This window comes from Schistocerca nitens, chromosome 5, assembly GCF_023898315.1.
Source record: "Schistocerca nitens isolate TAMUIC-IGC-003100 chromosome 5, iqSchNite1.1, whole genome shotgun sequence".
In the NCBI taxonomy this organism is placed as follows: domain Eukaryota; kingdom Metazoa; phylum Arthropoda; class Insecta; order Orthoptera; family Acrididae; genus Schistocerca; species Schistocerca nitens.
In genome coordinates this window covers 846634062-846659478 of record NC_064618.1, presented here as the reverse complement: position 1 = coordinate 846659478, position 25417 = coordinate 846634062, and the positions used below count along the sequence as shown (strand labels likewise).

At 40.8% G+C, this 25417-nt stretch overlaps 1 protein-coding gene across 3 annotated transcripts in view; it reads right to left on the bottom strand.

The window, feature by feature from the left end:
• LOC126259511 (zinc finger protein 271-like) overlaps window positions 1–25417 on the bottom strand; it is a 124343-nt gene that overhangs the window by 81898 nt on the left and 17028 nt on the right. For 2 of the 3 annotated variants that reach the window (XM_049956364.1, XM_049956366.1), the window contains exons 2-3: window positions 9393–9605; window positions 3091–3413 (exon numbers count right to left, since the gene is read on the bottom strand). In XM_049956364.1, the coding sequence (XP_049812321.1) occupies window positions 3091–3413; window positions 9393–9605 (536 nt within the window). Of the gene's footprint in view, window positions 1–3090; window positions 3414–9392; window positions 9606–20546; window positions 20663–25417 lie in introns of those variants that run through there. The other variant, XM_049956365.1, reaches the window with a different exon arrangement.

Sequence of the window (25417 nt, the reverse complement as noted above, 5' to 3'; positions counted from 1 at the left end):
GGTTGGGACTGGGACACAAATTATGCAAACTATCCAAAAAGTATATCTTCCAAAACACAGATGTTAAAACTTTAATCATGCCAGCTGATGGAATATGAAAACAACTCAATAAAATCATTAACATGATCAGATACGGAGCTTCGCAAGGAAAAAAAGGGCCAATGATGAAAAAGTGTATTTTAAAGGTAATTTCTTGTTTCTTTGAGGAGTATTAATGATATAGATGACTGGGAAAAAATTGGTACACTCTTCTAGAGGTTTCCAATTCACTCAAGATTTATTGCTGCAACAGTGCATTTGGAATACATGAACGTATTACATTTACAGATCAATAGCACAAACGGTTTGAGGGACCAGGTAGCAACCCATGCTGAAACACCCAGTTAGTATACGGTGTAGCCTCCATGGGTTGCAATGCAGGTGCTCACTCTGGCATCCAGTCAATCTTACAGATGGCGAGTACTGTCCTGGGATATGTTACGTCTTGCCTGCTGTGCATGTAGTTCTGTAAGAGTAGTCAGCTGACAAGTCACGTAAGTGACTTCTCGTCCCATATCATCCCACACGTGCTCAATTTGAGAGAAGTCTGGAGATCGTGCTGGCCAGGAAAGCTGCTGTACATCTTGCAGAGTATATCAAGTTTCACGGGCAGTGTGTGAGCGAGCATCATCCTGCTGGAACAATACATCACCTTCCTGTTGCAAGAACGGCAGAAGAACGAGTCTAACAACATTCTGCACATACCGAGTGCTGGTTAGCACACCCTCCAGAAACAACAAAGGTGTACAAGAGTTAATAGCTTATCGCACCCCACACCGTAAGGCCCGGGGTGGGGCCAGCGTGTCTCGAATTGAGACACACTACGAGACAGGACTCACCAGGTCTACGTTGTATGTGCAAGTGATCATCATTTGCACACGAGCAGAATCTGCTTTCATTGCTGAAGACCACAGTGCACCATTCCATCTTCTAAGTGGTCCTCCGATGTCACCAGTCGAGCCGTGCGAGTCGATGCTGTGGCACGAGTCAAAGATGGGCTAGACGTGTACTTGCCGGTAGACCCACTGCCAATAACCAGTTCGCTACAGTCTGTATTTACACATATGGGCCCACAGCTCTCTCATCTCTGCTGTTGTAGCTGCATGACCTGCAAATGTTGCCCTTACAATAAGATGATCCTGGCAGGTGTCTGTGCTGCACGGACATCCAGAACCTCATCTACCGTCGTGAAAACGTTCACGTGACCACTTATACCAGCATCATTGCACGACTGACGTAGCACATCCAAATTGTATGGCAATCCTGCGAAAGGACCGACCGACCACAGGGAAGGTCACAATTAGACCCTATTCAGACTCACTCAATTGGCTGTAGGAAACATGAGTGCATCTCAATAGCACGGTTGCCTACTTGCTTTGGATGTTCACACTACAATGAGCCTTCTGACTGTGAGCATTCTCTGCAAAAGGGTAGACAAAGATGGCATTCTGATAGCTATGCCGTTACATTATCTGTTGGCAGACAATGTTGAAACCATTATCAGTACATCTACTATCCCTCGGTTCAAAATTGATGTCATCTTTGCAGGTCCAGGTGTCTAGTCCCCCCCCCCCCCTTCCCCTTCTTCTCAACAGCAATGTATATTTCTAGTTCTAGCTGCCTTTAGTGATATCCAACTGGACTTCCTCAGCCATTCTAATCTTTTCTCAATTTCAGGTTTTTAATTTTCATTTTCGACCTCAACTTATTATCATGATTAAAAATACCTTTATGAACATTTTTTGACTTTGTTTACTAACTCAATGTATGTGGTGCATTTTATTATACAGGATGTAATTCAAATTGTTAACTCAAGAAACACATAATCTGTAATAGTATCAGTAATATGAAAAGATTTATTTCGCATGTTAGAATGGAATATGCTTACCTTTTAGGTATCACAAGCAGACAACTATTACTCCTGTGAGATACAATGAATTTTCTGTTCCTTTTGCAAGGTTTAGTTCTTGCAGAATGGCACATTTTCAATTTCACAGAATCAGTATTATAAAAAAATGGTCATTTTTAGAAATTTGCCCCTTTTGGATAATTTTTTGCACATGCCCATGGTTTTAGCTCCAGTGAGAAAGAATCTTGTCCTTGACGACCGCTACCACTACCACCACCACCACCATCACCACCACCATTACCAACTCTCAACAGGCATAATGAATGAACATTAGATGGTGTGAGGTACTGCAGTGTTAATTCATCAGGGCAAATGTATGAAAAATATCAATTTGAAAGATTATTTCAGTGTGGGAAAAAGTAATGTACTTCAGGGGAAATCCTGAAAATATATAACAAAGAAAAGGAAAGCTAAGGTATCAATACTAATCAAGATTTTATACTTCACAGAAATGGATCAGGACAGCATGAAATTAACTGGCTTGATTTCAAAGCCTGTTCACAAGCTCCTTTCTCTTCACTTATACTTGCTGCTCAGGTATATAGCAACTGCCTAGTATTCTTCAGCACATAAACATCCAACAAAAAGGACAAAAATTAAATTGTGAAATCTAACAATGAAGGTCAGTTGACACATTTTCCACTATGTTTTGCTTTCTTTCTTATGAAAAACACGTCATCCTTCCATTTTCTATTTTCCTCCAGTCAGAAATATAATTTTTTGTTTTTAAAATAAGAGACTATTAAACTGCAAGACTGTTAAACTTATTTATTTAAAGAGATTTTAGTTTGTTTTTTCTCTTCTATTCTATTCTATTCTGGAGGCCTTCCAACCAGTCAGCCCTAGGAAAAGAATGCAAGCATTCTTCTTAGTCACTTCCACCTCCCACTCATAACGCTCATCTGGCATGTGGTGATTTCTGCCATTTTTTAAAATCATTCAACATATTCTATCTCTCATAATATAACCTACAGGGCTACTCAGGCTAAAGCAGCAGTCGAGATCTATGGGGTACAGAAAACAGTACACAAGGGTACCTGCACTAAGACCACACTGCACCAAGCATCAGATCTGAGTTATCAAAACAAAACAGTAGTTCAAATGTGTATCCATCTCCCAAACATAAAACACATCTCACTTACCCAACAAGCCCATTCTGCACTACTTCCTGTTTGTCAGCTTCTATTCTGTTGTCACTAAATGCCTGATTGTTTAGTTCACTACTTATGCAAGTTATTTCATTTTCACCATGTCTGAATGTATTATCTCCTTCACTACTGCTATTTCTTGCCTGTACGTCTGGTGCAACATCATGAACATCCACAGCATGGGTTTCATCAAATGGTGAATGCTTGACAATCTCCATCTGCTCATTTTGGTCTCCTGGCCAATGTCCTGATAATGTAATGCACCCACCATACGACTGCACAGGATTGTCCATCGATTCAGATCCGTGTTTCTTGTCCTGCAGAACATTTTACAAAACATTGTAACACAATTTGCAAGAGGTAGTGAGACCATGTATTCCACTCCAAATATACAAGAAAAGTAAAACTGAGAACTTAATATTACTGAGAAATATGCGCAGGGTAAAAAAAATGCAATTTTTAGGGTTTTTTCAGTGAACTTACAATTTTTATTGTCATTCATACAGGAATAAGTTGGACCAAAAGAGTGGGTATGTAAATGTTCATGAGTGTGGCTGATCACTTACAAAAAACAAGGATTAACGAGCCATGCTGGTAATACATTAAAACCTTCTCCCTTGCCAGTTAGGGAGCAAGACTGACACCTGATAAAGTTTTCAAAGTCATACTAAATTCATCTCACAGTCAAGTAAAATAGAGCAGGTATCAGTTGATATATTAATCTTTACTCTCTTGTCTGAAAATGAAATATACATTCATTTAAAATGTTGTAGCCTGTAATTTGTACAGCATAAGCAACAGACACTGGAGGGTCCTCCCACGTCTGGAGGGTCCTCCCACCAGAGCAGCAGCCACGCATCATCTGACTGTACCCTATTCGAAGGATAATGAGAAGTATTTCACGTTGACTCAATGACTGGGAGGAAGTATGCCATGACCGAATAATTGGTTTGCAGGTAGAGAAGGGAGTCCTGGATACATTTGTCTGCTGCATAAATTTGTTCAAAAGGTTTCTAGGCACCTAGAGTGTTGGAACAAATGATACATTTCTTAGCACAGGTATATCCCGTATGCTCCAGCTGCCTCACAGCTGCATGTAACTCCATATCATACACAACAAATTCATTTGGTATACAGATCTCGGGAACTTGCTCAGAGTACACCATTGAGCAGGCAAGAAAATGTCATGCTTAGATTTGTCTGTAAATACAGCTACATAGTTGTGGCACTCATTTAAAATTTAATTAAAACTAGAATTAAAAACATATGCTGGAATGCAGTATCAAATTAGCTTCCATAAGGAAAGTGGAATGCGCACGACAACTGTGAAATAACTTTCAAAATGATAGAGAGCAGCAATCAGTAGTCGTTAGCAGCAATCAGTATCATTTCCATTCCATCTTTATTAGAGCATATCCAGATTTCGTCTAGTAACTAGCCATTATCAATGCAGTATTTCTGAATTGTTATACGTGCCCTAATATGTGTACATCCGTTTTTCAGGCTCTTGTCACAGTTCAGTATCTCATGTACCCTACTAAGCCTAAAATTATTCTGAGCCTCTTCAGCAGCCAAGGTGGCAGCTGGTGCCAACCCTAGGACAGTGCTAGTATTTGACTAACACCAAGTGCCACAAAATCATGCTTGCCACAGATCCCAAAATCCCATACAACTTGCAGATGATCTGTAAAAATTGCTTTCATGGGAGGGCCTGCAACAGTCTGGTATGTCACTGAATCTGTAATAACAGAGAACCCATAAGCACAATGCACAATAAGGAGCTGCCACCAGATGACAAGTGACACACAACTTAAAACCAAATATGATGCCCAAATACTGCCCCCAATCTTTGAAATTTAAAACTGTATACCTCACTTGCATGGTGGCAATGGGATGCTGGATCTAGGTGGTGGTATAAGCAGTCTTGGCATATTGCTTTACCATTGTTTGGAAATGTCTCTGGGTGGCGTTTGGAGGCACCCCATTTCAGTACGGAGGTCATAGGTGGCCCACTTTGCCTTCTGATAGCTTCTGCTAAGATGGTGGAACTGTTTAATGAGTTCAGAAAATCCTGCTATGATCCCTTCTTATTCTTAATAATAGTGATATTTGGCCCTCACTAATCAAGAAGTTACGGCATTCTCTGCAGTTGATCGGTATCTAAACATGCACAGTGCCGCCCACATGACCCTGATTGCAGAGCAGCACTCTTCCCTCCACTGAGACACAAGCAGTGTTTGTATATGGCCTGCAGACTTTGAAATCGCTGCATCAATGGCCTGGTGGATCACCATCACAATGTGATCCATCCATTCCTGGATACTGTCCCAAACTCAAAACTGTACGGTATGCACTTAGGCTTTCTGAGCACACACTTTAGTGCCTTACTTCCTGCTATTCTTTGATTCAAGAGACGTATCACATGAGGACGTAGGTTCTGGAGTTCAAAGCACTGACTACACACCCCTGAGTAGTATTTGTGAGAGCAGGAAAATATGTTGTGATGCCTATGGCAGAGAATGACCCCGTAGCAGTGATGCAATGTGTGCTATGCCCATGTTCAGTGGGCATAATTCTTCTGAAGAAATTAGGTTCTCAACAGCTCGATTCTGGAGACACGTGGTCATAGATCCCCACAATACATAAGGGCAATAAATTTCCCACAAAGGATGAACACATGGAAAAACTGTTCAATAAGATCACTGAGAGCCTCAGGAACAAAGTTGTCACTTGGGGAAAGTATAAGGAGCATGTTGTACTTTCAACACACACTAGTGTAGAATCTGTTGGCAAGATGGTGTTGAGGAGGAGAGGCATGGAGTAGTACTTGTCACTAACAAATATGGCCACACCGACTTTAGCTCTCTCCCCCTGAGTTCATCTTTCTGTGGAGACTGTAACTCCTAAATGCAAGTTTTCTTAAAGAGAAGGGGTCTGCCCTGTGTCTCGTGAATGTAGGCAGTAGCATTACCTTATTTTCCTTCTGAATTTTTTGCAGCTTTCATTCTGTGCTGTGTGATGCCAGAGTAATTTATGTAGAGTTCTAGAAGGAAGGAAGTTGTTCTTGTTTCATGAGCTACTTCACCGTGTCTGCCACACACTGCTTGCAAAGTGCAGACAACAGGTGTATGATCATATCACTGCCACCTGAAATGTCACAGAAGGTTTGGAAGATGATACGGCTGCACTTTCAGCCACAGGAATCCTGCCTTAACATACAGTGAAAGTTTTGGTAGGTCGAAGGTTACAATAAAGGCTTTTTTTTTTTTTTTTTTTTTTTTTTTTTTTTTTTTTTTTTTTTGTATCCTGTTATTGACGAGATTCATTATATTACACACACCTGTTACTCTTTCATTAGAAAATTCCATCAGCAATTTCTTCATTGTGATTCATAACATGGCAACAGATCACACCTCTGTTGGAGTTAAGGTAACTGATTTTTTTCAAAAACACACTTCTACACAGTTTTATTCATTTTTCAGTATAATGATACATTCTAGTGCTTTCCAAATAAGAGGATTCCTTTTTTGAATGACCTTTTCCCCTCTTAACAATTGTAAATACATTTTGATACAGCTAGACCCTGTTACTATTTGTTAAAGAGATTGTCGAATGCTCTGGAGGATTAGCCTCTCTATCTCTTTTTGGTGGTCGTGTGGTGGATCACCTGACACATTGGAGGACTTTGTAAAGTTTGAACCACCAGCCACTTCAGTTCCACAAGCAGCTAGGAAAATAAAGATTCACCCAGATAGTGCTCAGCATGCCTGGGTAAGCCTGATACAACTGAGGTGTAGCAGGTTCACTGGAGGTTGCCTGCTCATGACTACACCACCACTACAGCTACCCGCCCCATCAGCACGCAGCATGCCTCATTAAGTTTTAATATACACCATTTTTGCAATCTGGGCAGTGACACATGCCAGTCCACCTGTGTGGCACACAGTGGCCACTGAAGCATGTACAGAGCTTATGGTTACAGAAGACTGGCAACTCACCATTCCCCAGCTCACAAACACCAGGCTCACCAATGGTGGCACAGCTCCCCAAGTTGCTCGCCATATGGCACAACCTAGGAGGCAGGTGTAGCTTATCAGGAGCCACAGATAAGGCAAGAATTATTCCCCTTGAATAGTTATTACCATTTTTGGTGAATATAAGTACCTGTAGCAGACAGCATAAACAAATCTGAATATCTCAATTTTGCTCACACCAGTTTACAACTGAGGTAAACAGATTTATCTTAGTATGTCACATGGCATACATACAGCCCCCTTCCCTTAACTCTCCACCACCCTTTCAAAATTCAAGATAATTTCTCTTATCTAGGCACCATTAAAGATCGCAGAGGGGAAGTGGTATGAGGATATTCTAACTAAATACTGCACACTGAAGAAAAAATTCCTATTACCTGGTCCCTGTGTTCAACAAAAGTCAAACAACTAACATTAATGACTATTTGTCTATTGCATTTTCTTCAGTTCAAAAACAGACAAAGATTTCAGCCAGGACTGAAAGTGTCACTTTTCCACCAAGCAGGAACAAATAATTTTGTTTTATTGAACATATGAAATGCGCCACAATGTCACAGAAGGAACAGTAATGAGCAAGATATTGCTATGCACCATATACATTCTACAAGAATAGCTTCTGTTGAAAGCTGTTAACTAAATACTGTGACTCAAAGCAGTGTGTAGCTCTCAGACTCTGATAATGAAGTTATTAACACCCTACTAAAGTTCAGTGGAAGCTACATATCTTGTGTATGTTCTGTGGCAGAGTTAATAAGAGTTTTATTTAGTTAAAAGGATGGAAGGAAATTTAGGAGTTTCATAAATGTTTGCCTTAGGTGATTCAGGAAAGTGATGGAAAGCCAACATTACGATGGCCAGACACAGACTTGAACCTCGTTCCTCATTAATATGAATTCAGTACCCTCAACTGCAACACCTCATTCAATTTAATTAAGATCAAACTGAACCAGTTATGTAAGGTCATCAGAGCTAATTATGACCTGGTTTTGAGTCAAGTGGAAGGCCTGCACCAAAGACTCAATGATTCTGTGACAAGTTAGGTTTAGAGTTTCTACACTTTGACCGTAGGACTGAGAGGCATCTGAGTGTGGGTTGTAGAGAAGGTGTTTCTTAAGATTAGGTGACTCCCCATGCAGTCCAGATAACAATAGGTGTAGGAGACTCCAAAGTATTATGCCTCCTCCCCTTTTTACAAGTGAAAGTATTAAAATCACCGTGATCAGCTATCAATGTATTCACAACAAAGTTCCAAGTTTGAAGTGTTCCAACAAAGCAATACATCTCTCATAACACTAGGGACAGAAAGCTAGTTAAAATTCAAAACTGATAACAGTGAGATTTATGGGGAAAATCTAACTTAACATCAAAAGAATAGGCTTATGGGAAATGGAGATGATGTATTCGTCACAGGAGACAAGAAGCTCAAACCCACTGAGACAGACGTTGAAGCATTGGCAATAGTCAGTAACAAGGCTGGGCACAAACTTGTAACTGCATCTTTCAACTGACCACCAGACTCGCTTCCCAAATGTAGCCAAAGACTTTAGTGAAAACCTTAGCTTACTAATATAAATGTCCCTGTCACAGTGTCATCATTGGAGGACACATTAATCATCAAGCAATTAATTGTAACAATTACATTTGTGTAAGTGGTGGGCATGGTAAGACTTGTACCATACTGACTGACTTCTCTGAAAGCCACCCAGAACAGATAATTCGGAAGCCCACTCATGATGGATATACGTTAGATCTAATGATAACAAAGCATGTCCACATTGAAGCTGGCATCAGTGATCATTAGGCAGTTGTAACAACAGTGATTATCAAAGTAGACAGGGCAACTACAAGTACAAAACTTTACATAATCGCTAAAACTAAATAAAGAGGCAGCACAATGAGAAACTAGAAACATTTAGTTCTGGCCGGGAGTGTGTAGAAGAACTGTGGCTCAAGTTTAATTCTTTCAGAAGTATGTTATCCTCTCCCCCACATGACCATGCCCTTAGATACTTCTCGTATAAGAACTGTAAATTTCCTGATTATTATTTTGCTTCAGTACAAACACAACATTGGGTTATCACGCAGTGCTGTTACTACTAAAATTGGGGGAGGAAGCTGTCCCCTGTAGTTCTATATGATGAATTCTCAGAATAAGTATATAATCAATACTAAGACACAGCAGGTTACTCTCAGGTAAATATAGTTACTACTGGAAGATAAGGCTATAAGACAAAGATATTTGTATTATGGACATGTACTTACAGGATGACATGTTTCTTTCCCACCAATTACAATTACTTCGTCTTCAACTATAGACAGATATTTATCTATTACTGGGTCACTCCTCTTCTGGTTCATAGCCTTCTTCAACTGTTGAAATGCACTGAACACATCACAACGGAATTCATAGCTCTGTTCGAGCTTGTATAGGCATCTGTGACAAATAAGTTTGGACAGAGGATCTGTCTCATAAATCTGTAAAAGGAAAAAAAATTCTTAACAGTAAGACTTCTGACCTCAATTTGCATATGATGCTACACCAATTTCCGTAGCCAGTTCAGATGACAACTGTTTCCTTTATGAAAATAAAATGTACACCATATATTCAGAAGGACTGAGAAAAGCTCTGCAAGAAAGGAAACCAATATAGGCTCTTTAATCAGAGTCAATCTTGTGAACTACTATTGTTTGTTACTTGACTTAACAGCACCTTAGCAGTAATGACTACATGTGGAATACTAAAAAAGAAAAAGCACACTGAAAAGTAATGGGATACATGCCAATTACGAGTGCCTGCTGAGACATGGTCTAGTAAAATACATTTCAACTGTTGTTCTTCTCAACTGTTGTTCTTCTCAGTTGTTGTTCTCACTGGTAGGATAGCTGATAATCTAGATTATACACACAATGTACACACGTAGTATTCGGGTTTGTTACAGCCAGATTCATTTGATGATGACATCACTTTCAACAATATCAGGACAAAGATAGACTGCTACATAATGGAAGGATGACCCACTGAGTTACAAAAGAGACTGTTACACATCATAGCTTTCAGCGAAAGGCTTCTTCGCAAAGAAAGAAACCACACACACACCTCATGCACACATGACCGAATCATCTTTATGCTGAGTTACAATCTATCCTTTTCCTAATACTGTTGGTATTCCAACCCAGAGTCCCACTGTTCGACATTACTTTCAGTTTTACTGCCAATGTTTCAGAGAGCGCATATTTATTAAAGCACATTATTATTTTTATAGCTGTTGTAGACTGCAGCTCTCTATGCTACTCTATCCTGAGCAAGCCTCTTCATTTCCACATAACTACTGCAAAAGATGTCCATTTGAACCTGTTTACTGTACTTGTCTCTCAGTCTCCCTTTTCACTTTTTTAACTCCATACTTCCCTCAAATACTAAACTGATGATTCCTTGATGTCTCAGAATGTGTCCTATCAACTGACACCTTCTTTTAGTCAAGTTATGTTACAAATTTCTTTTTTCCCCAGTTCTGTTCAGAATCTAATCATGAGTTAAACAACTTACCCATCTAAACATCAGCATTCTTTGAAAGTACCACATTTCAAAAGTTTCTATTCTTTCCTTGTCTGAACTGCTTATCATCCATGTTTCACTTCTGTACAAGGCTACAATTCACACAAATGCCTTTCAAAAAAGCTTCCTAACATTTAAAATTATATTCCTTCTCATCTTCATAAACGCATGGAGCAAGCTTGCTGCAGTGGTTCAACTTACGTCCGCTGTGGGCAGTAGGTGCAGCAACTGACAGGTTACTACTCTCCTCCTTCCTTGTGGGTGGAAGGACCAAGTGTCTCCATCCACAATACTGTGATTCAGAGATGTCGAAGGTGTCCACAGAGCATTGGGGACAGCAGACAAAGTCACAAGAAGGGTTCCCTTGCCACCTGTGGACCCTGGGTTCGACAGTGGACAGGACCAGTGACAGGGAGGGGGGCACAAGCCATCTAGGCATTGGAGTCCACAACGATGGCTGTCAACACAGGCAGGAACAACAGTGGACTGGAGAGTAGAGGCTCTTGTGACGAGAGACCTGGCTTCCATCCCTGCTGGCAGCGGTGCCAGCTCAGTGCAGTGGGAAGTGCAGCACTGATCACAGGAAGCAAACCCACTATCAGTGATGACGAAATCCCAATTGCTAGGCCTGCCTGACCCCGAAAGTGGTCAGAGCCAGCACAGAATGAAATGTCGAGCCCGAGGCCCGAAGAGGGGCCCGGGGCCCATTCAGCGGTGCAACTGCTTCTGATGGCATCCCACAAGTCTACCTTCGGTGTGAACCATGAAGAAGCAGCGACTGCACCGGCTGTGAACAACGGCCGGAACCCAGTGAGGGCATCGTCCAAAACCTCCGGCCAAGACTGGCAAGCCAGGTGTGAATTCCTACAAAACTGGCACCCGCTGGGAAATGTCCACCCAGCATCTGTGGCTCACAAAAGTCTTCAACATACTTGCACATCTGTACCTTAAACATTCAGACAAGGTGTTCTGCCTTCAAACAATTGATGGCACAGAAGTGAGCAGTAAAAATAATATGTAGTGTTCACCCACGTATGTCATGTAGACACATCTTCAAGGAGATAGGCATTTTTATTGTGCCGTCACAATACGTATGTTCGCTAATGAAATTTGTAATAAATAGTCCATCACAATTTGAGAAGAACAGCGATCTACATACTTATAACACTTGAGGGGGAAAAATCACCTATATTACGCATTGTTAAAGCTGTCAGTGGCTCAGAGAGGAGTTCAATATGCAGAAATAAAAATTTTTGATCATTTGCCTAATGTCATAGAATGTCTGACAGGTAGCGAAGCAAGTTTTAAATCTAATTTAAAGTCATTTCACCTGGACAACTCTTATTCCACGGACAAATTTCTAACCAGTAGCCAGTAAAATAAAAAATAAAAAATAAATAAATAAATAAAAAACACTTGTTTTTTAAGTGTAGTTGCAAGAGTAGCAATAAAATGATAATGTGTTCATTAATGTTAACACCAATCAGGTATACATATTATGTATACTCACTTGTTCCACATCATTTTGATAAAAAATCTTTCAAATGATCTATGGAACATGTAACTTACTAACCAACCAACCAGTGTCTGCAACCAACATACAAGACATGCGTACTACGGAGAATATTTTCAACAGGACCTTGATAGTTATGTCTGCCGTCGCAAACAGACAACGAATAACATAAGGAAAATGAGTGAAAGCAGCAATGGCCAATAACCCAATAGTGTCTAGAAAAGGACCAGCGAAATCAATGTGGGCTCTTTCCTAAGGATGTTTAGGGGACGGCCATGACGAAAAAACAGTGTGCGGCACACAAAGACGGAGACAATACAGTAACTGATGAGGAGATGCCTCGCCTATGTATCCAATAGAAAAGAAGCAGTTCCTTCGGGTCAAATGAGTGGCCAGGACCCATGGGGAACCAGGACACAGCATTTGCACTTGCACATTGTGACATGGGATGAAAATGGATCTCATAATTGTACCAGGGCAAGAACAGACCCCACCGCTGAAGAAAATAAGTGGCTTTGTCTGACTAGGATGCTGATGGGCTAAACCTGGAAATCAAGGGCTTATGGTCAGTAATTAAATAAAAATTTGCACCATACAAGAATATGTGATTTTTTTAAGGACAAAGACAATAACAAGAGCTTCTTTTTCCACCTGAGAATAACACTGCTGAGTTGAGCTGAGTGTTTTCAATGTTCAGAGCCACCTGAATAGTGATGGGTTATTGAAGACCCAACAGTCTGCCTCATTCAAAGTGATCATGACAGGACATCAGATTACATGACACATAGTTTTACAGTTTAGAAACAAGAGCCTCTGGGAAGATTATCATCTCACAAATACAATGTTGTACATAATGAATTGCACATCACATCGAGAACAGATGAAGCACTGTGCTAGGATGAAAAATTCTAGCTTCTCAACTAATCTCACCACTGCCGAAGTGCATTTTCATTCTTTGTACAACATGCTACAGGACAAGAAATAATTAACAACACTGTACCAGGCGATCATGTTCAACTACATCAAGAAAAGCCAGGTAGAAACTGTTCCTTATGACTACACAAATAGCAATGTATTCCATTTACCACATGAAATTGTTTTCAATACTTCTCATAACCCAAACTCTTGAGAATAAAATGGCAATAGCCTACAGTGACAACAAAAAATTCTTGCAACTGACATTACATTTTTTGTGGCTTGCATCAATGCAAAAGAAAATAATGTATACTTCACTACTACACATATAAATAACTACCTGTTCTGCAGTATGGCTTATTGTGCTGATTATCTCGTGATGCCTGTGTGCAGGTCGACAATAATGCATATGATGTTCTTATATCTTTGCCACTTCCAACTGACATACTAATTTGTTTTGGTATCATTGTCTGTGGAATCTAGTCTGTATTTAAAGTGCCTTCTGCTTTATTCCAGTAATATAACTTATTTGCCCTAAACTGTAATAACTTAATTACAGTCTGCCCATCAGGTTAAGACCCCAGCAAAACATATTTACTAACGGAGATAAAATTTTATTTTCCTTGCATCAGTCAAGTCTCTGAAGTTATCCATAAATTTGGTGGAGCTAATTTTCAATTATAGAAATATAAAATGGAAATTATGTTTTGTGCTGAGAAACTGCTGGACATTGTTGATGAATGTACAGTAAACCAGCTGAAGGCACAGATATACAGAATTTGTGGGATGAGCTTAAAGTAAAAGCAATGCTTTGTATCTCACCTAGTACAGAGGTTGACCAGCTGCAAACTGTTATCCTTCACAAATGACAGCATGTGCAAGGAAAGGGACCCCTTTTAATACAAGAAACAAACAAACAGTGTCTGTATTACAGTTTTTTTTACTGACTGCTGGTTTCAGTCTGTGTTGCAGATTGTCTTCAGGTCCAGTGTTGCAAAGTATTAGTTTTACACAACTGTTGACAAATTGCACTTTCCAGCACTGGGCCTGAAAATAACCTGCAACACATACTGAAACTGGCAGTAAACAAATAAAAAGTTGTTGTCCTGACACAGTTTGTTTGTTTATTTATTTATGCAAACTGTTACGTCGTGTACCACAGGAAATGATTTGTAAAACTGTCTTACAATAATCAATAAACAGTGTTCTGCAATAAGTAAAGTTACTGTACATTGAAACAGCAGTTTCCCAATTATAAAAAAACTGCACTGTTATACCATGGGACAACAATAAGAGTAAAGTCGAAGCATTAGCACAGTCTCTTGCAGACTTGTTAACCAATGGGAGATACAGACAAGATTGCCAAAGTTTTTGGTTGACTTCAAGCAAAATAGGATTCGTTCGTTATTGCTTAGGACTCATGTGACAATCGATAATTTAACAGCAAGGTTACTGAAAGAGGAGCAACATTTGTTGCAGACTGAAGAAATGGTCACAGCATTTACTGCTGTTAAGGTTAATCACAGAAAGGATAAAAGTCAGTGATTGCAAAGCTATTATTGTACAAGAGAGGTAATTATAAGGCTGAGTGGGAAAAAAAAGACTGTTTAAACTGTCAAGGAAGGTCAAAAACCTGATCATCAAGATCTCAGTACAGAATTTAGAACTGACACACCTTCAACCATGATGCGTGTGATGTCAGAAACCACATGTCCATTAAAGTTCACAGGCCCACTTATAGAGGCCACATGGGTCAGCCTCCTCGCACGCTTTGGTGAGCCGCCAAAGAAACTGTGTTATTTGAGCAATCGCAAAGGACTGCTTGGGTTATTCTGTAACCTGTATTACTGTTGCCCAGTGAATTTGTTTAGTGTTACACACAATCAGTACTTCATTGTATCTTTCATGTTGCTCTGTAAAGTACTATGTTCCATAAATCGTGTTCGTTCCTGCTACAGCAAACTTGGAGACGAGTGACGGTTATGTTTTCTCTGCACGTTAGTGCCACTGCTACGACACCCGACGAACATCTCAATAGAAGAAATATTCCAACGTATCACTGTCCAGCAGAAAGCTTTCACAGAACAACAGCAGGATCTCACCACCAACCTCAATCAGGTGGCACCTGTGTATTTGTGCTGGTTACTCTACTGACAGTGCAACCATTGCCCCTTCCAGATTATGATGAATTGTCTGAAGATTGGGACTCCTAAAAGACACAGTTACGCCAACATTTCCAGTCTTCTTCCACGGGCGATGCAAACCTGTGTAGGGCTTTCTTTCTTTCCTGGCTTTTGACGCGCATTTATCAGTAGTTGAGTCAACTTGTGTCTTTGCTTATCATTTGATGAAACGTCCAAGCTATTCTCAACTTATTACTGTGACACAATGCATGTCATTGCGATGCACGTAGAATTTTACCGTTATCAGAAATGCCCAAACCAATCTTACAAAGCCTGGGCTGCAGAATTATGCGGGTTGAACAATTGTTGTAAATTTGTCACATACCCAACACGAATCCTATGCTGATCACATGGTGTGTGATGTTATTATTCACCTGACCCTGGATACGGAAGTCTGTGAAGAACACTTCAGTGTGAGAATCCGACACTTACAGATGTGCTCAATATAGCAGAGTCCTTTGAAGTGTCACGGGCCGCAGGCAATTAGATGGCTGTGTAGGGGCAGGTATCAGAAGTTGCTCAGTCAACCCTGTCATTCACACTGTAGGTGTTCAGGATGACGGGGAAGCTGCTGCAGCAGTACGGTCTTTGACTCAGCATCGCACAGGGCAGCATTGATTACGGCCACAGCAGCAATAGGCCGTGTTACAATGATAGTCACATGCTTCCCTCCCATCTTGCCCATACTGCTTCAACCGACATTACATCTACATATATACTCTGTTAGCCACCAAGCAGTGTATGGCGGAAGGAACTATTCGCGCCAAAGCCATATTCCCCCCCCCCCTCTCCCTGTTCCACTCACAGATCGGGTGAGGGAAACAAGACTGTCTGAATGCCTCAGTACGAGCTCTAATTTCCCTTATCTTTGAATGGTGATCATTGTGCGATATAAAAGTTGGTGGTAATAATATATGCTCTACATCCTCTGCAAAGATCGGATATTGGAATTTAGTGAGTAGCCCCTTCCATTTAGCGCATCGTCTATCTGTAAGTGTGTCCCACTTCAAACTTTCTATGAGATTTGTAATGCTCTCGCGATGGCAAAATGTACCGGTCACAAATCTTGCCACTCTTCTTTGGACCTTCTCAATCTCTTGAATCAGACCCAACTGGTAAGGGTCCCATACAGACGAACAATATTCTAAGACCGGACGAACTAATGTATTGTAAGCAATTTCCTTCGTTGAAGGACTGCATCGCTTCAGGATTCTACCAATAAACTACAATCTAGAGTTCACCTTACCCGTTACTTACGTAATCTGATCGCTCCATTGAGATCATTTCGAAGAGTCACAAATTGATACTGGATATGTTACCCCTTCAAAAAAATGGTTCAAATGGCTCTGAGCACTATGGGACTCAACATCTTAGGTCATAAGTCCCCTAGAACTTAGAACTACTTAAACCTAACTAACCTAAGGACATCACATACAACCATGCCCGAGGCAGGATTCGAACCTGCGACCGTAGCAGCCCCGCGGTTCCGGACTGCAGCGCCAGAACCGCAAGGCCACCGCGGCCGGCATTACCCCTTCCAAAGACTGGGCATTTATTTTGTACTCGTACATTAATGGGGATTTTCACTTTGTTATACGCAGTAGGTTACACTTCGTAATATTGAGAGATAACTGCCAGTCATTACACCACACATTTATTTTCTGCAAATCCTCACTGATTTGTTCACAACTTTCGTGCGATACTACTTTCCTGTAGACTACAGCATCATCGGCAAACAGACTAATGCTGCTGTCAATGCCATCAACCAGATCATTTATGCAAATCGTAAAAAGCAGTGGAGCTATTACATTGCCCTGGGGCACAGCTGATGTTATTCTTGTTTCTGTTGAGGTCTTCCCATTCAGGACGACATACTGCTTTGTGTCTTTTAGAAAACATTCTACCCAACAGCATATGTCATAAGATAGACTGTAAGCATGCACTTTTTGGAGCAAGCGGCAGTGCTGAACTGAGTCGAACGCCTTTCGAAACTCGAGGAATATGGCACCAACATGGGAGCCGGTATCTAGACCCTGTTGTACACCATGCACACTAGTGTGCTACACACCCTCAGCATTTGGGCTGTTTGCGGCAGGTGTCAAAAGAAAGACCGCATTACATCAGTGGGCAACTCCTCTTCAAATGTGTCAGACAAAGTAGTACCGACAGACATAAAATGCCTCTCTACAATGACTGTCTCCTCGAACAAACTGTTTATGGACTTACGTGTGTTTAATAAATTGCTTTTCCAAGACTGATTTGTCGGAAGCATACTTCCAGCTCTTCTCGGATGAGGCCACTCGGCGCCTTCTCATTGTCAATACCCCTTTCGGAGTATACCAATATCAATGCTTGCCTTTTGGTGTCGCTAGTGCACACACAATATTTCAGGTATTCTTTTGGAGCAGCTGACAGCCTCTGTACCCAGCTGCATCAGTGATATTATTGTTTTGTGTTCTTCCACTGGAGGCCACCTTAGAAATCTCAGATTGCCATTCTCTGTTTTGCAGCCTGCAGGTCCCCAAGTGCCATCTTGCCAGACCTCAATTTTTTCAGCCGTCAACTGAGTACCTAGGTTTTGAGGTTTCTTGGACAGGGGTCAAGCCATTGTGTCGCCATGTTGGTGCAACTGTGGCTTCGCCGCAGCCACCCTTCATTAAGGAACTGCATCCGTTTCTAGGTAAAGTTGTGTGCTAACATAAATTTTTACCCGACACGTCCACAGTTGCTCAGTCCCTGCATGCGATTTTGCATAAAAATGTGCCTTTTTTCTGGCCTCCAGCTTGTGACCGAGTGTTCATCTCACTTAAATGTAAGCTTCAATCTGACCCATGTCAGGCCACTTTTTAGCCGGGTCAACATCTCATGTTAACTACATATGCCTCTCAGCACAACCTTGGTGCAGTGTCGGGCACAAATACACGGACAGGTCTGAATGACCCACTGCTTACACTTCTAAGACTTTAACTCCTGCTCAGCAGCGATATTCTCATTATTGAAAGGGAGGCTTTAGTTTAGCGCTTGTGTTTGCCCTCAAGAAGTTTCATGTCTTCTTGTATGGTTCTAAGTTCCATTTAACCACAGGTCACAAGCCATTAGTCACTCTTTTTAATCATTCGGCTTCCACACTGGACAAGTTAGCACATTGTTTGCTATGGTCGGCTCTCTTCCTCTCCCGTTGTCATTATCAGATCTATTATTGGCGGACGGCACAACATGCCAACGCCAACACCTCACCTCGCCTTCCAATTGGGCCGGATCCGGCATCCAATCAGGATGAGTTGCTTTGTTTTTATTTAGATACTGAGAACCAGAACATGGTCGATGGTTTTCCCATTACTAGTGCCGTGATAGCATGCCGTTGTCATGGATCCTGTACTTATGTCTGGCCCTCTCTTTTGTGCAGCACAGTTGGCTGGAAAAACCCAGGCCGTGCCTCAGATCACTTGTGTAATTACTTCTCCCTCCAGCACTGTCTTTCTGTGTTTGACAGGGCTCTTTCGTTAGCTACAGAGGGTGCTGCTCCCCGGGTTGTGATTCCCACTTCTTTACACCGTAATATACAGAAGCTTCTGCATGTCAGTCATTGGGGACGTCTCGCACTGAAGCTTTGGCCTGCCAGCCATGTTTCCATACATTGATTTCTCATTTTTGCATTTACACGGAATGCCATGCAGCGGCTGTCAAGTACCCTTTTCTACAGGAAGATTGAGTGAAACCCACCTTGTGTCCTTCCATCTTTCTCACTTGAAGACCACTGGTAGCTTTCTCATTCACAGTAATCTGTGTGTCCACAATTTCTACAGAGGGCTGAACAACCATATTGCGTTGTGGTTTGACCAAGTATATCAGAAAGGATGTTCTACGAACATTCCATTACGTTTTTAGTAATTTGAGTGGATGTAGATATTTCAAAAACTAATTATACATGGAAAAACTGTTAATACCAATAATATGAGGGTAATCCCAAAAGTAAGGTCTCCTATTTTTTTATAAGTACATAGACCTGTTTATTTCTACAATGGTTTACATCAGTTTACAGCTTGAGCATTTAGCTATTTTTTGACATAATCACCATTTCTGTCGATGAATTTTTGTAGATGCTGTGACAGTTTTTGTATGCCCATGTCATACCAGCTCGCCACCAAGCTGTTCAGAAAGTTATGAACTGACATGATTGTTGCTTGGTCTCAGGTGTAAAGTGATACGCCCAGGTTTCGTCACCCGTGACAGTTGAGTCCAGAAGGTTGTCCTGTTCGACTGCAAGGCGGTGAAGAAATGCACAGGAAGCATCAACTCGTTGCCGCATGTGGTCCTCAGTCTGCATGCGTGGCACCCATCTTGCGCACACCTTCCGGTAGTTCAATGTTCCCGTTAAAATTCTGTGAGCGGTGCTTAGGGTAACCTCAGCAACCAACGTGCAGAGATCATCCAGGGCATCTGCTGATCTTCACGCATGCTTTGCTCAACCTTCAACACTGTCTCCTCAGAAACTGACGGTCTCCCACTCCTTTGTTCGTCATGAATTTCGGTCCGACCAGCTGCAAACTCTCTACACCACTTACGAACATTTTTGACATCCATGCACGACTCACCATACACTTCCGTCAATTGGCGATGGATTTCAATTGGTGCAGTGCCCGTTGCATTCAAAAACTGAATAACTGCACGCAATTCTCACTTGGCGGTAACATCCAACGGAAGCTCCATTCTCAATGGCTGCCAAGCCTCAGCGCAGCGTGCGCATGTTTACACACAGCACGATAAGCACTCTTCATAACAGTGTGACCAACTGCCACACAAACAGAGTGCTGTACTTATAAAAAAATAGGAGACCTTACTTTTGGGATTACCCTCGTACTATTACCAATTTATAATGTACACATATAAGGTATCTGTTAATGTAAAGTACTCATCAGTACATTTTGTTGGTTGCTGCAAGAGATCAGAGAATGTCATACATCCAGGATCTGTACAGCAGTACACACTATCAGAGATGACAGGATAGTGTGAGTCACTGGCTGTGGTGTGTCACAGTCTCGGAAATGGGGAGTATTGCTGAAGTGACTGTTCAATGTCCCAGAAAGAACACATTATGCGGTTATCAACACAAAATCAAATACGGATGAACAGCTTTGCAGCAGACAAGATAGATACACAGCCAAGGCACACCGCAGTGGTACAAGGATATCTACATTTACATACATACTCTGTAAACCACAGTAAAGTGCACAGCAGAAGGTACTTACCAGCATTTCTTTCTAGTCCATTTGCACATGGAGTGCTGGACTTCTTAAATGCCTCTGCGTACTCTGTAATTCATTTAATCTCACCTTCACAGTAATACAAAGGAGGCTGAAATATACTTTGAGTTTCTTCAGTTAATACTTATTCTTGAAACTGTCTAAGTAAGACAGGGAGCAATAATTCAAATAGCAGCCAGTTCATGTCTTTCAGCATTTCCATCGTGCTGCCCCATGAGTCAAACAAACCTGTGACCATGCTCCCCTTCTTTTAATACGTTCAGTATCTACTCTTAGTACTATGTGGTATGGGGCCAACACAGCTGTGCAGTATTTTAAGATGGGACATGCAAGTGATATGTACACGGTCTCGACTGTAGCCTAACACTGTTCTCCCAGTATCCTGCCAACGGACAAATGTCTGCCACCTGCTTTTTATACTACTGAGCATAAGTGATCACTCCATTTCAGTATACTCCTACTAGCTCTTCAGATGACAAAAAGATTGATAGAAGGCATGACATAAAAGAAATTATTTATTATGTTAAGGGAGAAAAAAATTTATATTTAATGGGGGACTGAAATTCAATAGTAGGAGAACATTGGTTGGGGTAAAAGCAATACAAGGGGTAGTTGCCTGGTACAATTTTGCACTTCATGCAGAAGAAACTTGAATACAATACTATGGAGAACAGAAAGCAAACAGATGAAGATTAGGTGGACAATATAATATAAGGGTATCCATAAGCTTTTAATTATTGCCTCAAAAGGTGTGTGTGTGTGTGTGTGTGTGTGTGTGTGTGTGTGTGTGTGTGTGTGTGTGTGTGTGTGTGCTGTTCAGTAAACGTTCCACATCAAAAATCAACTCATTGTCATTCTGGAATGCCTGTCACACAGTACTTTTTTCATATGAAGAAAGAAGTAGTAGTCATTAGGTTTCACTACAGGGCAATACAGGGAGTGACGCAAAATTTGGCAGCCCAAAGAAGCAGCACAAGTGTCTATGTCCTATGTTAGTTGAGCAGGGATGTTGTCGCGGAGTAAAAATAGCCCCACAGACAGCTTCCAATGATGCTTTCTCTTGACAGCCTGCCATAACATTTTCAGGAGATTTTGGTAGCATGCTCCTGCGGTTGTTAGCACTAAACTATGGCAGTTCAAAAAACCTTTCAGCATTACATTGCCATATGATGGTTGGGTCTTTGCCTTTTTCAGCAGTGGTGAATCCACGTATTTTCAAATTCACGTATTTTCATGTCACACTTTGCTCCTTTGTTTTGGGGTCGTACTGACTCACCCAGCACTTGGTGTTTAGAACAAGTGGTCTGGATTAGCCTGACATCTGAAACATTTCTCCTGCTGCCTTGGTTCAGCGGGCTTTTCAAATGGACATGATCCAACATGAAAGCCACAGGGTGGTGATCTTGGTCATGTCCAAAATGTCATTCCAGATGTTGAAGACAGATCTGTAACTGATTTTCGAATTTTCCACTATTGCCTCAATTGTGATATGCTGTTCTTAGAGCACCAGGGCCTCCACTTCTCTTGTGATTCCTGGTTCTGCAGGGAGAGATGTCACCAACTTCATTCACGGGCATTTCGACTTGTCAAAGCATCTGCACCACCTAACCACTATGTCATATGATGGTGCATTGTTGCCTCACATTTTCACCAACTCAGCACGGACTGTTCCAGCAGCCATCACCTTAAATTGCAGAAAATTACGTATTGTGTACTACTTCACTTAATTAATGGCCTGTGTCACTTCACTTAGCCTGCACTAGTGGCACATTATGGTACTGTGGCCTGGGGATTTATGTATGTATCAGAACTGTAGACACGTACAGTCTTAGACATAAAACCTGCCCACCGCCCAGCCGCCACAGAGACTACGCTCGAGTCACTCGTCGTATGCACAATTTGGGAACATTGTACGATGAGGAAGTATCTGGAGGAAGTGATGTCTTCTTCTCGAGTTGTTACAGTGCTGTATGTGCTCACAGTCCATTGCTGAGCATCAAGCAATGTAGACACAAAGTCACAAATTGGAATCCATTTGTTCCTCTATTTTTTAAACCATATTTTGCCTCTCTGCTAAAGTTATCATTCTCCTGGAACTTCAAAGATAATGCACTTCACTTTCTAACCCACCAATAACAGCAAAAACTTCCAGAAACAATTACAAAACAGGACTCAGGACTGTGTCAAGGTCAGAACATCTCACATTCGAGAGTTTACTCTCCCTGCAGCAGCCACTGGCTAACAACCACTCACCACAGGACGTCAAGTGCTGGCCAACCAGGTGACCACGGCACTACGAATGAATTTATCAACTGTCATTTTCTTATTTGTAGTTAGTACCTTGTAGTTATGTATTGGAGATTGCATATTTGAAATTTAAAAAAGTTGTTTAGGCATTACAAAATAGGAGTCACAAATTGAGAAAGATCTAATATTTGCAAAATATTGTTCGTTTTGGGTTTAACACAAGACTGAAGGAAGCAGAGGCATCTCAAAACCTTTGTGCTGTGTGTGGGACAAGTGCTTTTGTGCTAAACTTATCACAAAAAGATTTTCTTCTTTGAAGAAAGAGTGCTCCGGATGGAATGATTTTCCAATATTCAGGAAGTCTCGATAAGTGACACTGCGCTGAACTGTGATCATGTAACAGTCGTGCAACATTTGTATTCAACAGGCAAGGTTCAGAAGTTGGGTGTAGGAGTACTACATACTCTAATTCAAAGCAACGAAAATCAAAGGCGTAACTATTAATACATTTTTGCTTGTACATCATCAGTTCCCTCATCGAACTTTCCTATACAGTACTGTTACTGATGATTAGTTATGATGACTTTACTTGAACTTCTTAAGATGAAATTAATGGCTGAGCACTAACAAAAGGCATATACTCAAGCACAGGTCAATGTGAACATAATGTTTTGCATTTAGTGGACAAAAAGGAAGTTTTACTCTTCGAATTCCTACCCACAGGTGTGTCCTTCGCAGCTGGTATTTGTTGGCAACAACTGAGTTACTTCCGGTAGCAGTGTAAGGAAAACAACCAACAAAACTGCATCACATGCTGATTTCAAAAACAAAATTATCTAGAGGGTTGTTTGGGAAGTCATCCCTTACTCACTTGTTATTCTGATCTTATGCTGTCAAATTTTTATCACTCCCGCTCCTTATCAAACACTAGTCAAGAAAATACGTTTTCAGATAAAAATGCACTTCAAAACCTGGTTTGATGACATCTTTAACTCATAACTGGGTTTCTGCAGGTGTGGAATTGGTAAACTATCAGACACTGTCAGATTGTTTTAGATAATATGAGAGAATATATTGTTAATGTTTAATTTCTCTCTGATGTTTCCTGCTGTGATCAATAACTTAATAGAAAATGCTATTAAAATATCAACTATACCAATACAAACAAAATACAACTTGCCATGATACCCTTACGACAGAAGTATATCTTAATAAAATAAAATTATGAAAAGGATAATTGCTAGTCACCACATAGCAGCGATGCTGAGTCGCAGATAGACACAACAAAGAGTTTGTCAAACAGGCCTTCTGATGACAGCCTGTTTGGCCGAAAGCTTTGTTCAACGGTCTCTGCCTATTTGCGTCCCAGCATCTCCGCTATATGGAGAGTAGCAACTATCCTTTTCATATTACTCACTTTGGATTCAAAACAGTCTGTATTTACTTACCATCCTGTACCATGCTCAAGAAATATGGAAATGGGGCATTTCATAAATAAAACTGTTTATTAACAAAAAACAGAAATTAATCAGCAAAAGTGGAAAGAAGTGCTATTAATAGTGCAGTATCATAAGTTTATCATCCTTACACTATGAGATACTGGAAGTAGTAAGAAGTCTTTTGATGGAGAAGTTTCCTTACGATTACCTTACTGATTTTCTATGTGGGTGTTTGTAGCTCTGTAACAGAATGGCTAACAACCTAGCCTCCAGTGAGACTGAAACTGCAAGCAAAAGCAGCTTTCACTTTAAAAACCGTGATCTCGTAACAATGACAAAGCTTAATTGAGACTATGGAAAAGGATGCACAAGGTGGAAATGTAGGTACAATGTTCGCACTAAAACTATATATTCTCACTGGATGATTAATATTATCTCTATATTGCTTATGTCAAGGCTAACTAAATACAAAGTTAGCCTCTACAAAAATTCCTTTTGTTTGTTGTCTGGCTCTGAGTATAATCTTGTACAGATGATCATGTTATTACGGGGCTAACAAAGAATTGCCATATTTGTAGATTAGATGCAACTTCCTCCAAGAACGACTTTCCTGTGCTCAAATCCCTAAATTTATAAGTTAATGTCACGCTTCAAGTGAAAGTCATAAAAATTATTCAATCAAAATTACATGAGAAATCAAGTGAATTTAGCAGGACAATACAGTGCCATCCAGGAAGTAACTCGTTGATCACAGAGTTGCCATACTTTTCTGTGTTGTTGTCAAGATTCAGTTATAGCCTACTACCTGCAGCAAGAATACTACCTGATGTGTTTCTTGAGCAGACTCAAAAATGAGTACAGCACGTGTTTCAAAGACGCAGCTACCAAGGGTCAGAATACCAAAAGTATGTGTCACTGTATATTATTCCCGTTTCTGCAAATAAGATTAGGAACTACAGTGCAATTAATAACAATATTCAGATGTGCCGACTGCAAAATAAGTAAAATAAATCGACAACTGCAACTATTACTTTTGTTTTTCTGTCTTAAGTGTAATGAGAACTTAAAATGCCATCTATCACATGGGGCTCACATTTCTGGTGCATTCCAGTGGTTATAGTGTAAACATTATCCTTAGGCCACATACTATTTGGCCATTACAGACTTTGA